The 13,388-nt window shown below is 45.6% G+C and overlaps 1 protein-coding gene across 3 annotated transcripts in view; it reads left to right on the top strand.

Annotated features, from left to right (window-relative positions):
• Positions 1-12,280, top strand: part of Gng12 (G protein subunit gamma 12) — a 103,120-nt gene extending 90,840 nt beyond the window's left edge. For all 3 annotated transcript variants that reach the window (XM_057786551.1, XM_057786538.1, XM_057786543.1), the window contains 2 exons: positions 9,232-9,349; positions 10,758-12,280. In XM_057786551.1, the coding sequence (XP_057642534.1) occupies positions 9,257-9,349; positions 10,758-10,883 (219 nt within the window). In that variant the 5' untranslated portion in view covers positions 9,232-9,256 and the 3' untranslated portion in view covers positions 10,884-12,280. The remainder of the gene's footprint in view (positions 1-9,231; positions 9,350-10,757) is intronic.
• The last annotated feature ends 1,108 nt before the right edge of the window (positions 12,281-13,388 follow it).

Below are 13,388 nucleotides of genomic sequence, written 5' to 3'. Positions count from 1 at the left end.
CATTGGCTCAAAATAGGCAGTTTTGCTGGGTACGCATGGGAAAGACCAGCAAGATATATCCTGTTTCGAAGATAGCAACTGTCAGACATGAAAACACCCTCAGATAATGGTTTCACACTAGCTAATGTATAGTTGCTATGCTGTATTTCATAAACTAACCCAGGTATTAATGGAGGTCTCTTTTTCTGCATTGGTCGCTGTGAAGGAGAAGGCAGAACAGGGTGCTCAGGACATTGATTTGATGTTGGAGAAATAAGGACTAAAATCTGTAGCTTTGTAAATTGGGTAATTCTGTAATTTCTTGACCTGTCTCTATGGATATGATGAATCCAGCCTCTAGGGATACTAGGTAAACTTGTATCTGCATAGAACACTAAGCACTACTTACAGTCACTGGTACATGGTAGTAAAGACATTTAGTCATTATTTTACAGTGTTTATATAAAACCAGTTATATAACAATATGCACTCACTAGCAAATAGTTAATCATGCACAGCTTGCCCTGCCTACCCTTTGCATGCATGGGTCAGGCCCTTCAGAAGTCCTTGAGCCCCTGAGCTATAATGCATATATAGCAGGAATTAATAAAAGGGATTAGTCGCTGCAAGTAAAAGTAGTTAGGGAAGCTTTCTTTGAAGTGGGTAGCAATGTAAATAAGAACCTAAAGCAAAAGAAATTTTAAATAGAGCTAAGAAGCTGGTGGAGGCTTGAGTGGAGGCTCAGGACTTGAAAACCTAGGAAGCCAAGGACTTGAACGTTACAGCAGGGCACTGTTTCTGTGTAGTGATAAAAATACCAGGCCTGAACCCCAGAATCAGCTCAAGTCATAACCTAGAAGCTTCTTAGCTATTTCTTGACACATGCTAATGTCTTGTATGAAACTAGAAATAAAATGGAACCTCCTGGGGTTATTGTGAGGGCTTAGGACAGTGCCCCAAGAGGTGTGTCTGTCACCTAGTGCCTGGCGTTTGGCACATGTTATATAGAAACAGTTTTCTTCTGTAATTATGAGTTTTATTATGGATGCAGAATTTTGAGAAGGCCTTGAGTGCAAGCCCTTTGGACTTTTTGAGGAGCACCCTGGAAAACCCCTGGATCTTGCTTAAGTCAGCTTTTCAGAGATAAAAGCTGGAACTGGACTGTACTGGTCAGGACAGATGAGTTTGGAAAGTGTTGTAACTATTGAACACTCAAACACTGCTGATCCAATTAATGTACCGTGGGTTTCAGTGATTCAGGAGCCCAAAATGTAAACCATCTCAATAATTTTATATGAACTCAGAAATAAACCATCTTGGAGTAGCAGATGACAAGCTGGGGTTTTCATTTATCCAACAGTAAAATCCCTTGATGGCTTTACTCCACCAGTACCTCAAGACAGCATTAAAGACAGAGGGAGCATTGTCGAAAGGGTACCACTGTGTGTGGCAAGCACAGATTGTCTAGCGTTGTAGCGCTTTCCAGAAGGAAGTGTCCACAAACAGACTTAGACTTTGTAACAGAGGAGAATGTCAACCAATAGAACAATTTCATCCTGAAAGAAGTCAACCCTGTAGGCTGCTGTCATCACATAGAGAATCATCCAGGGCTTAGTCAGAGCTCTGAAAAGTCGTGAATAGACAGAAAGCAGCTTTCTTCTAAATTGACCCATTTTAATTCCAGGCGGAAGTAAAGATGGGCAGGAGCCAGAGGCAGAGTCTGGCCATCACTACTGGTATTTCAGGAAAGTCTTCCAAGGAAGCTTTTAAATTGTTTGTCTGGGCCCTGTTGCAGACCTCCTGAAGCCGATTTCTGAAGCAAGTGCCCCAGGTGTTCTTAGATGCACCGGGAAGCCAGGGCCTTGCCAGGATGGAGCAGCTCCTGCCCACAGGATTTACTATGGAGATTGGCTAGTCCTCCTGGCTCCTTCCCAGCACTTCAGCCCACACAGGATGTTGTAATCATCTGTATCCTTAGCAGTAGTCTCACCTAGGATCTGAGGCGGTGGTCCTGCTCTCCTTAACCTTTCCCTTCTTGTAAATTCACTCCATGCCACACGGCTGCTCACACTGCTGTAGGCCCAACTGTATGAGTGTAAGGCCAGCTGACACAGGCCACTCCTTTCTGCCAGTTTCACCATGGACTCGTACTGTTCAGGACAAGTCTCCCAGGGTGATGTGTAGAATAACATCTGGAGAGCCTTGTAAGTAGAGCTATAATTCCACCATGTGGCATCTTAGGTTATATATCCTATCTGCACCATTTGAAAAAGAAAAGTGATAAAGGGTTAGGGCTCCTGACGTTGCTAGGAAAAGGAAATGCAGGGATGTGTGCATCAGGTACAGACGAACTGCTGAGCAAATGGTGAGTTATCAGAATTAACCATTTGAACTTCCTGTCTCTAGCATTGTTATTTGGAAACTTGCCTTAAAAGGCAAGTGAAGGTCAACCAAAGAAAGATATTAGAGAAGAGCCTCACAGGTGGGCTCTGCTGAGGCCTTGCAAGAGATGCTCCTCTTTTTGATTGGCTGATTCCAACCTGTGCAAACATCTCTTAGAGATCTCTAGATGATCTTCCAGATCACTACAAAATACAACACCTTCGCCATACAGAATGTGAGTTCCTACTCTCCTGCAGACCTCTCCTTTTTCTCCCTCCAGACCGTCAGTATAATTGTTTGTAGGAGCTAAGTGGCATGTGCAGCTTGGACACAGGCTTGGCTTCCCTTGGGACTCACACCCATGACCTCAGCAAGGAAAAAGAGAAGGCGAGTACTGCGTGCAGCCCTTCCTCTGTTGAAGTCTAAAAGTCTGAGGTGGTCAGCAGTGATAGCAGGGCAGTAATAGAAATCATAGCTAATCTGCAAGCTCTTAAGGGCAGGTTTATAATTCTGTGTGACTCATACTTCAGTGACAGCCAACAGAAAGCATTCTGCTGCAGTCTGTGTAATCATGAAAGGCAGAGCAGGCTCTCACTAGAATCCCTAGAAAGGACTCCAAACCACCTCAGAGTTGAGCCCAGGGTTCAGTGTGAAGAACTGCCCTGCCATGTGGCCCCTCTGTAACTGATTGGTGACTAGACTCTGGGACAGCACACCCCTAACCTCCTCAAACAGCAGCCTGCCCCCCACCCTTTTTGTCTGCAAAAATTCCTGTCACTCTTACCTGCCAGGTCATTTCTAAATGCTTTGACCACTGTTCCGGTGGTAAGAGAAGCTAGGTGTGGCCCTTTGCTATGACTACTATCCAGTTACCACAGGCCAGAGCTTAAGCAACAGCAGTTTGTTTTTTATTGTTTCTGAAGATTAGAAATCCGAGATCCACATGTTGGCCTACTTGCCTCTCCTTTGTGAACCTCTAGGCCCAAATTTCCCTTTCTTATGAACAGTGTCCTATGGGATAAGGGCCTGCTCTCATGGTCTCAGTTTAACTCCTACCTCTTAGAAGACCCTGTCTTCAGATACAGTCATAACTCTGGAACTGCTGGAGTTAGACCCTCTGCATATGAATTCAGAGTGGGGAACACTCTATTCCTGTTAATTCCACCCATTGACATTGGGACATAGTTATTGCTTCTAGCCCTGCAGTTTAATGAGTATGCCAGGAAGAGGGCAGAACTCTGCCAAGCACCAGGAACTACATACGGTAGGATCTACAGAGTGCGGTGCACACCACACAGTGTCTGATAAGAGGATACAGGTACTAAACACTCTGAAAATCATTCTTTATATTTGTTAATTTACATGCTTTTCCCCAGTGGTAGGGATTAAGGCCAAGGCCTCTCTTAGGCTAAGCAAGCATCCTAGCAATGAACCATAACTATAGTCACGCTAATTTGATCTGGTACTTTTAGCAGTCCTTTGAAATAGTAAAGTAGTATTGTCCTATTTTTTCCATGAGAAAATCAAAGCTTAAATAGTTAGCATGTCTTACACAAGACCTTTGCCAGGAAGAACACGAGACCTTGTTAACCCTGGAACTGCATGTCCAGGGCATGCAGAACAACATCCAAACTAGCAGATGTCATCAGATCCAGCTCAGTTGTCCATTCTTCTAGACATCCTCCTTCTAGAGTGAAATATCCATCCATCCATCCATCCATCCATCCATCCATCCATCCATCCATCCATCCAAGACCGTCTCACTGTGTAACCTTGGCCAGCCTTGAACCCTGAGATGTCTGTCTGTTTCTACCTCCTGAGAGCTGGGAGTAAAGACTTACACCACTGTTCCCTGCTGAAATCTCTCTTTTTCAGAGGGTGACAGTCAATTCTAATTTAAAACACACTGTGTTCACTGTGCGGTGAATGTGGGGCCCAGTCACACCATCTGAGGCTGGCATTAGCCTTCAGGTTCTGATCTGAATGGCAAGGGGTCATGAGGATGAAGGGCTGTAGCAGCCTGCTCTATACTTCCCTGGGCTAAGGCTGTGCTACCTCATCCCATAGCTTTGTAATTCTCCGGCAGTGATCTAATCATGGTTCACACCAAGAATGTGGGCCTGAGCCCAGCATTTAGTAGTATGCAGATGTACAGTGTGTTGAGAGAATAGTGTGTATCCATGGCCCATCTCCCACAGTCCTAAGAATCAGGTCTTCTTGTCCCTCTTCTGTAGACAGCAGGGAGAGAGCAGAGTAAATGGAAGGCTGCTCTTTTGTTACAGCCACAGAAGGATGTTTGTTCTTGGAAGTTGCTTCGCCCCAGTGATTAGCTCAGGGCCAGGCCACTATGACTTGTCATTCAGACTACAGGCTTCTCTGTTCCTTCTGCTGTGAGTATGCTTGGTGACACCTTTTATGCCCACTCTCCTCTCTGCCTCAGGTCCTCTTGACACAGATTTAAATGCCTGTGTTTCCCTAATGGAACATCTTGTTCCTCGGAATTTCTAAGAACCTGAGAATTTAGGCAAACTATAGCATCAAAACCAGTGTAAACCATTTGACTAGCTGAACGTTCCATGTTTGTTCTATTTTATTGCCCATATATGAAGCAGAAAAGAAACAATAGCCAGGTTTCATCGGATGGACATTGGCTTAAGTTCTTGAGTTTTGACTCTACTGGGCAGAATGGAATACTAGGATTCTAAACTATACCCAACCTCCACCCCCAATACTGACTCTAGCCTTTGCCTATAAGCTACAGAGATTATTCTTTACCTACTCCTGGATGCAAAAGTGAAGCCTGCTCTGGCTGTGGTCAGGATAAGTCTTGTGCCCCAGGTAGCGATGCATACACACAAGGCAGCCAGCAAGCCCCTACGCTGGGTTGCCGAGTGTCAAAGGTGCTCCCAACGAAGAGCCACATTGTGGCACATTCTGCAGTGTCGCCAGTGACCATGAGTCACCTTAATTGGAATAGTGCCCTTTCTTTGTGGCAGGTGGGAAGGGCAACTTCCAGAAAGGAAAGCCTCACACGCAGCATAGAGCACATAGACTGTGTCACCTGGAAGCCAGTCTTCCTCGTCCCAGTTGACTCATCTTTAAAACAATAGTAATGACCCCATGCAGGGTTGTAACAAGGCTTCCTGAAATGCTGTATAAAAGCAACAAGTAAGCTCCCAGTTTCCATGAGGATGCCAGGTCGTGTTTACCCTGGAGGCTGTGCTTGGACAAAGCAAGCTGCTGCATAGGCTCTCCTGCCCGGGATAGAAGGATGGAGACATTCCCGGTTGTTTTCCTAGTCTTTCTGTTGTCTGTCCCAGGACATTAGTTGAGCTTTTACAAAGTATCTGCAAGGAGGAAGGTCACATGTATCCCACTGAATTGACTTCCCAAAGCTATTGCCACAGATATACAGTAGAAGAAGCTCTTTATATTTAAGGATGAAGCAAAAACGCTTTCATCTCTAAAGGTTAACTAGTTTTCTAGGTAGGATTATCCCTGTACCAGCAGAGAGGAAGGAACTTGTTGCATTTGAGCTGGGAGACTGAGAAGGGTGACAAGCAGTGTGGCAGGGCTGGGCTCCCCTGAGGCAGAAAGGGAAAACATTTAGTTACTCCCTCAGTGCCACCTCCGTGAGGGTGGGCATTGTGTCTCTCTACTGTGCTGCCTCAGCACACCCAGCCCTGTACCACCAGTAATGCTTAACTGAAAATTTGTTGCTCTGTGTGGTATCTTAAACCTGTCATTCCAGCAGTTGGGAGGGAAACGTGAGGACTCACAAGTTCGAGGCCAGCCTGAGACAGACAGGCTGTACTGATAAAACCATGAAAAATGTCCCTCTCTTGGTGTTTAGATCAATACACCTGCCTCTTGAGACCCTGCCTCAAAAAGGGGATAGGGAGTTGCTAGGTCCACCATGGTAGCTTGTACCTCCAGTTCCTGCTATTTGGGAGGCTTCAGCAGGAAGATTGCTTATACCTAGGCACCTAGGAGACTGGAGCCAGCCTGGGCAACAGAGTAAAGACACCCTCCCCCACCCCCCACCTCTCACCCCCATTTCTAAGAAGGAATGAAGGGGATAGGGAAGGAAGAGTTGAAAGAAAAAAGCGAAAGTATGGTATGGACCACTGAAGGCCTGGGAACCATCAGTATTCCCCTTTGGAAGGGGAATGCGAGTATGTTCAGGTCTAGTGAAGGAGCAAGAGAGATCTAAGCTGGCAAGAATGAATTGTAAGCTGGCAGTGGTGGTGCACACCTTTAATCCCAGCACTCGGGAGGCAGGGGCAGGTGGATTTCTGTGAGTTCGAGGCTAGCCTGGTCTACAAGACCTAGTTCCAGGTCAGGCTCCAAAGCTAAAGCAAAACCCTGTCTCAAAGGAGAGAGAGAGAGAGAGAGAGAGAGAGAGAGAGAGAGAGAGAGAGAGAGAGAGAGAGAGAGAGAATTGTGGATTGCTGTTTTTAATCTTTTTTCTTTTGTTTTGGCTTGCAAGCTAACTGGTTTAAATATTAGTTATAACACGTGGGGAAGGGGAGACGTCCTCTCTTGCTGGGTATCTGCACTGAGCAGGGTCTTCCTAGACTTTTATAAATAGAGCTTGACTGGGGATTGTTTGCCGATGGCCACATAGGTAGGAGCCATGGATGATGTTGTCCCTATGTGACCTCTTCTTCAGTTACAAGAAAATTTTCCCTGGCTCTGGAAACTGCACCCTGAAGGCTGAGAGAAAGAGAAAGCTTGGCATTTTTTTCTTGCAAAGGGAACGTAGAGAGACCCTGGGGGTGCCGTCTACAAACCACTGGCCATTCAGAAAAGCAGTCATGGTCACCTCCAGCCAGCCAGCAGCTGGAAGGAGAGTCCCTTTTCCTAGGCTGCAGGGACAGACTTTGTCACCATCTGCTGTGCATCAGGGCCGTGCACTCTGCAAGGTGAGGTTGCCATGCCTTGATGGCACTTTAGACACCTGATTAATAGATCCTGGCCTGGCCTCTCCCTTGGGCAGGGCTGCGTGACTGGAACCTGAGGAAGAGACTGCTAGGCTGTGTACCGAATCAAGGTCACTTAAGGCCTCAGTCAAGACAAGTCCACCCTGTCCTGCCACACACTTCCTTCTCCTGTCTCCTGTACCTCTGCCCTACTGGGGTTTCCTTATTCCTCCAGTGTTCTGTTGGCTGTCATGATTCCTTTGGTTCTGTCCTGATAGTAATGTGGCAGAATTGCCGAAAGACTTATTCTAAAGGGCCCTGCCTAGACCACATCAGTCAAACCCCTGAGGTCCACTGAGCAGGTGGGGGAGGGGTGGACAGTATAAGCAGGAGATTCTAGTGTTAGCAGCTGCAGTTTATGGAGCTTCATTGTTCTGGACCCCACACTAGATATGCGTTAAGGATTTGAATTTGCTCTACACTGCAAAGAAAAGAAAAATCTTTGAGGTGGATAATGGTATCCTTATGTTACAAACAAAAAGATGAGCACACAGGTAAAACGGCCTACCTGGTCTCAACCTCCTCGGGAGCAGCAGTGGAGCATCCAGGCTTGGTGATTGGAAGCCCAACACCAAAGGCTTACTCCAAAGTCCTGCATACAGATTGGCACGTGTTTTAGTGTTTTAGTTTGGGTTTTGTTTTTTTGAGGTAGTGTCTTTTGTTTCTGTGCAAATGTGTAAGACACCAGAGGGTCCGGCCCTCTCTGATCATTGACTCAGGCCTTGGAGACATCTATGTCTATGTCTGGGGCACTCAAGCGGTCCGTGTTGTCTGGTCTAAGCTTTGTATAGCAGCAAGCCCTCCCAAAGAATGAGTCAGCCTGGGTTTGCTGCTGGCGCCATGGTGCCCTAGACTGCTGAGTCCTCACATAGTGCCAGGGAGGCACACCTACTGCCCACCTGCTCCCGTGAGTCATGAAGCTGCCACCCTCCTGCCAGCTCTGCCTTTTTCTCCAATTGCCACCACTCTGGGTGTGAATGTAACCATATATGGCAAGGGCACCGGGCAGGCTCTTGCCCTGGGCCTGTCTTCCTCTTGAAATGGTGCTATTGCCTAAGCAGAGAGGTCAAAGCTCAAGGGCCAGGCTCTTTCCACTGCTTTACATCAGGTGGTTGTGAAGACAAAGCAACAGGGCAGCTTAGACACCAAGGACGCTAGCCAGAGAGGAGGAGCAACCCTCTGACATGTAAGGGCAGGTAACAGGATGGCCACCAGGATGAGGCAGGAAGGAGTGATAACATTTTACTATTTCAGACTATTGTACATTTGACATTACTATAGGTCTATCATGGATCTTCTGCTGAACGCTTCCCCCCGCTCCGCTGCTTTGCTTGAAAATAAATTGACTTGTTTGCCTCCCAACAGTCTTATACTTGCGGCACATCTGATGACCCCTAACAATGCCCTGTGTGCAAATTTCTTTAGAGGAGAGCTTTCTCACCATTGCCCATGCCTTGAATTTTTCATCAGGCTAATAGAAAATTAAGTGAAGCCTTTCGTTATGGGGGTTGTGGTGATAGTAACACACTCCGCTGGTAGATGTTTGCTTTTGCTGTAGGTCCTTGAGCTACTGCAAGTGTGTGTGTGTGTGTGTGTGTGTGTGTGTGTGTGTGTGTGTTCTCTTAGAAAGTTCTTTAAAGGACACTGTTCTGTAGTATGTTGGGGCACACAGCTTAAACTGACAGATGCTAGATTTCTGCAGAAAGGTGCTGTAGGTACTCAAGTGAATAGCAGGCTGGCACATCCAGATCGTCACCAGAATGGCTGCAGGGCATTTCTTACTGGGATGATTGGGGAGATGCAGCCTTCCCCCTTCAAGTAATACATCTTAATAAATGTTTAAATAACCTAAAGGAACTGCTAGTCACCTCTTAAAAATTCTCTCCAGATTTCAGGGAGACTAATCGTCAAAGATGTCCAGCAAGACGGCAAGCACCAACAACATTGCCCAGGCTAGGAGAACTGTGCAGCAGCTGCGGTTGGAAGCCTCCATCGAGAGAATAAAGGTGCGTGAGAAGGGCCTGGCAGTGTGTTCTGCACAGCTCCCCATCCTCCCTGAGCAGGAACACGAGGCAGAGAAGATACAGCCATGTGCTTTTTCTAGAGCAGGCTGAGAGTAATTTAGTTTTCATTTTCTATGTAGCACAGGTGTTATTCTAAAACAGCCGAGGGGGCAGATACTTAAGCTAGCCCCCTGTCAAGCCCTAGACATTTCCAGAGAGCCTGCCTTTCCTGAGTGAGTATGATCAAGCCTTGTCATGACTGTCTTCTGAGTGGGGACAGGATTCCTAGTGGAGTGGCTAAGCACCCTTGTTATCTTCCTGGAATTTATCAAGTATTGCAAGTCAGCTGTCCGTCCGAATCCTTCTTTTGGAAACTGCTGTCTTTCAGTGTGTCACTTAGTGGCCATTCTGTGGCCCCGGATTTAGTAAAGGCTTCATTTCCAGACTTGGTACATTTTATTAGTAGTTTGACCTCAAAATGTCCCCCTCCATTCTGAGAGGACTGGCCAGTGAGAACCCTGGAATGTGTGGTTAATGTTCAGTGTCTGTTTCCTGAAATTGAAGCAGTCACCTGACTGGAGATAGTCAGCTGTCTGGAAAGCGTGAGGTTCCTGTGGTGGCCCTCAGAGTCCTGGTCTAACACTCCTGAAATCTCCCTCCAGACTCCACTGATAGGACACAGAGTTCCACATGTAACACCAGAGGATATGCCACACCAGAGGGAGTCACAGGGCCTTCTAATGCCTCACCAGAGGGAGGCACAGCTCCTTCCGGTGTCACACCAGACAGAAAGGCACAGTTCCTTCAGGTGTCACACCAGAGGTAGTGCCTTCCTTTACTAGTGTTGTGCCTTTCGCATCCCCGCACTAGAACACTAAGAGTAAATCTCAAAGCTTGGTCAGGTGTGGGCTCCACAATTCAATTCTTAAACTCTGTTCTGTATTCCGGTCTCCTTTCTCTTGGAGAGAAACTAAAATGTAACTTTCCCTTGATTCACACACCTTTCTTTCTTTGCCCTTAACTTTTATTTTTAAACATTTCAAACTACAGAATGACAAATATTCAAATACTTATTTTTTCATTTTTTTATTACTAATTTTTTTGGTGAGGGTTCTATAAGAACGGTATTTAACCCTCAGTGTGTTTTATGGCGAATCAGGGCAGCTTGCTTCACCACGGTGTTGCCATCACTTAGAATGGAGATTGGTTGTTTTGTTTCTAGTTAAATGTTTCTGCTAGTTTGCTGGTGAGGTGTCCTCATACAATCGTTGGGTCGAGGCAGGTCTTACCTGCCAGGACCATGTTCCTTGCACCTGACAAGCGGTCGAAAGGCCATAACGCTATGACCCTGATTGTTGAGTTAGGATCCTTGTCGATGAAGTCTTCTCTTTCTTATTTGTGTCCTCACCAGGTCTCAAAAGCATCTGCAGACCTGATGTCATACTGTGAGGAGCATGCCCGGAGCGACCCTCTGCTGATAGGCATACCGACCTCAGAAAACCCATTCAAGGATAAGAAGACCTGCATCATCTTATAGTAGACCGGGAAGCAACCCCTCGCCTCTTAACGCAAACCACGGCAGCAACCTGAAGAGATGCCTTCAGCTTACCCGGTAACCACAGCTAGTAACTAAAACACTCTTCTCTTGGAATAACAGACCCTGAAGTCTCTCTCGTCCAAGTTGTCCTTTCTTTGCCCTTTACTGATTTAATACAGAATAACATCTTACTTTCTATTTGATAACTATGGTATCATATTGGGTTACTGTATAAGGAAAGTGGCAGGGGAGTTGGGGAAGCTTGTCTTTTCAATGCAAAGTTGATTAAGATATGTCAAGACCTAAATTGTCTAAGCACTAGTAAATTAAAATGTCAAGAATCACTCCGATCCGAAACCTTTATATTATGTTCTTAATAAGACTTTTGCCAACCTGTTCCCCACACGGGGGGCCTGGAGAGGCAGGTGTCTGCGGCCATAGCTTTTTACACTATTGCCACTAATCACACTGAAACTTCCTGCTGTAAGATCAGCCCCTCAGAGTTCTACCTTTATCTGGAACTCCGTGGATGTAAAAAAAGAGATTCTTTCCATATAATTTTTGTACAAAAAAAGGTAATGAAAGAATGTTGCAAAGCTCATATTCATCCTAATGAGCTAATCTTGTCATCTCTCCTCTCTTGGAATCACGCTGACCCCTTAGTCTGCAATAAACTGTGCCAATCAAAACTGAAAGCCCTTTGCTGAGGTATTAGTTCATATCAGTCATTTGGGCTTCTGTGCTTCTGAGGCTAAGAAAGGGAAAGAGACCCTCGGGAGGACCCTGGTCTGCTTCACACCACGGCTCGTGATGTTTGCTGGATTCTGGGGGTGGCCACCTCAGAAACTTCCACCCTCACGGCTGGAATGCAAGAAGGAAGTGTGAGCCTCGCCTTGAGGAGAGCAGAACTGTGAAAACAGCTGCTCTCCTGGGCCCAGCTTGGCAGGCAACCCTCTCCCTTTCTCCTCGCCAGCATGATGCCTGTCCCTTGCTGCTAGAGCAACTCCTTCATGGGGACATTCTCTCCTGCCCAGCTCCAGCTGGGCGGAATGCAGTGGGAAGAAACAGTCAGCAATATGAAGACACTTGAGCTCTTTCCAGACGGCTGCAGTTTCTTCACTGCCATTGTCACAAACCACCCAGGGCAAGGGACCCTTCCGGCGGGAGGCTTGCAGTCTGTAGGGCAGTCCCGGTGCTTCCAGCAATCGGGGATTGAGGTCATCAGTCTTACCTTGATTATGAAGATAGCCCATGTACCCCCAGAGTGTCCAGAGGCAGACAACCTGCTATGACCAAGGACGTATCTTGACTTTGTCACAATGAGAGGGTTCATTTAAAATATTCATTTAGAAGCCCAACCCAAAGACAAAGCCTGTGATATTTTAATTCATTTTCAGTTCATTAAGGTAACTACTAAGGAAGGATTTCTAAAAAGTATTCTCAAAAAGGACTTAGCCCCTAGGAGTTGTTTTTAGAGAACTTCCCCTACTCGTATGCAGTGTGCCCTAAGAGAAAGTCTCTCTGAATGTCTAGTGTCTGGGCCTTGAGCATCATGTTTCTTGATGACAAACAGATCCAGTACTATTCCTAAATGACTCAGAGACATCCAATATTTCTCCAAGTCACCCGTCTGGCCAGCACTTGGAACTGAGCATAGAAAACCATAGCACTGCCCACAACCTGGTCTCACCTATAGCTTAGTTTCCAGCTGTTTTTAAAGGCACCTGTTCAGGAGAGAGAGCAAGCTTTTGCCTTGCAAAAGGTAAAAATGGAAGTGTACACCAAAAAGACAATTTTTACATTTAATGGAACATTCTTTTTTTACAAGTATATTTTTCTACTGATGGTTTCAGAACACTAATCTTATAGTCACTCTAATTTTAAACATGTTTCTTTAAATATTTATAAGGCAGTTTATTACAGAATATTTTTATGCAATCATGTGCACATTATTGGTAACATAGTATATTCTTTACTACTTAAACATATGTTTGTTAATATGCTTTTAATGGTAAGAAATGAATTTGAGATCCCAGGAAATATTGTTGCCTTTTCCTTAGTTAAAGACAGTAAATGTCTTATAACTCCCTAACCAGATCTGAACTGTGCTCACAATAAAAGTGAAATCAGATCCTTCAGTGCTGGAACCAAGAGGGAAACCATTAAGCCAAATGTTGACTTACTTATACCTAAATGTCTATGTGAGAAATTATAATATTTGTATACATGTATAGGACATGCAGAAGTCACTTTTATTTATCTTTGTTCACTTATGAAGCCAGATACCTGTCTGCAGCAGTATGTTGATGATCATTATGAATGGAAGTCCCATGTGGGATCTTTCCCTACACTGACAACCTGGCTTCATTTCTGTATGTTCAATCTGTCTTGTCTGTAGTGAGCAATATAGTGTTTATACTCTGATCCCTACAGCCCATCATGAATTTGTCCAATTTTAGCCTTGGGGCTGTGGCAAGATAGAGTATGCAGGATTCCATGACTCCA

Source organism: Chionomys nivalis, chromosome 1 (assembly GCF_950005125.1).
Source record: "Chionomys nivalis chromosome 1, mChiNiv1.1, whole genome shotgun sequence".
Lineage (NCBI taxonomy): Eukaryota > Metazoa > Chordata > Mammalia > Rodentia > Cricetidae > Chionomys > Chionomys nivalis.
The sequence above is the reverse complement of the archived record's forward strand: the minus strand, read 5'-3'. Positions and strand labels throughout refer to the sequence as shown.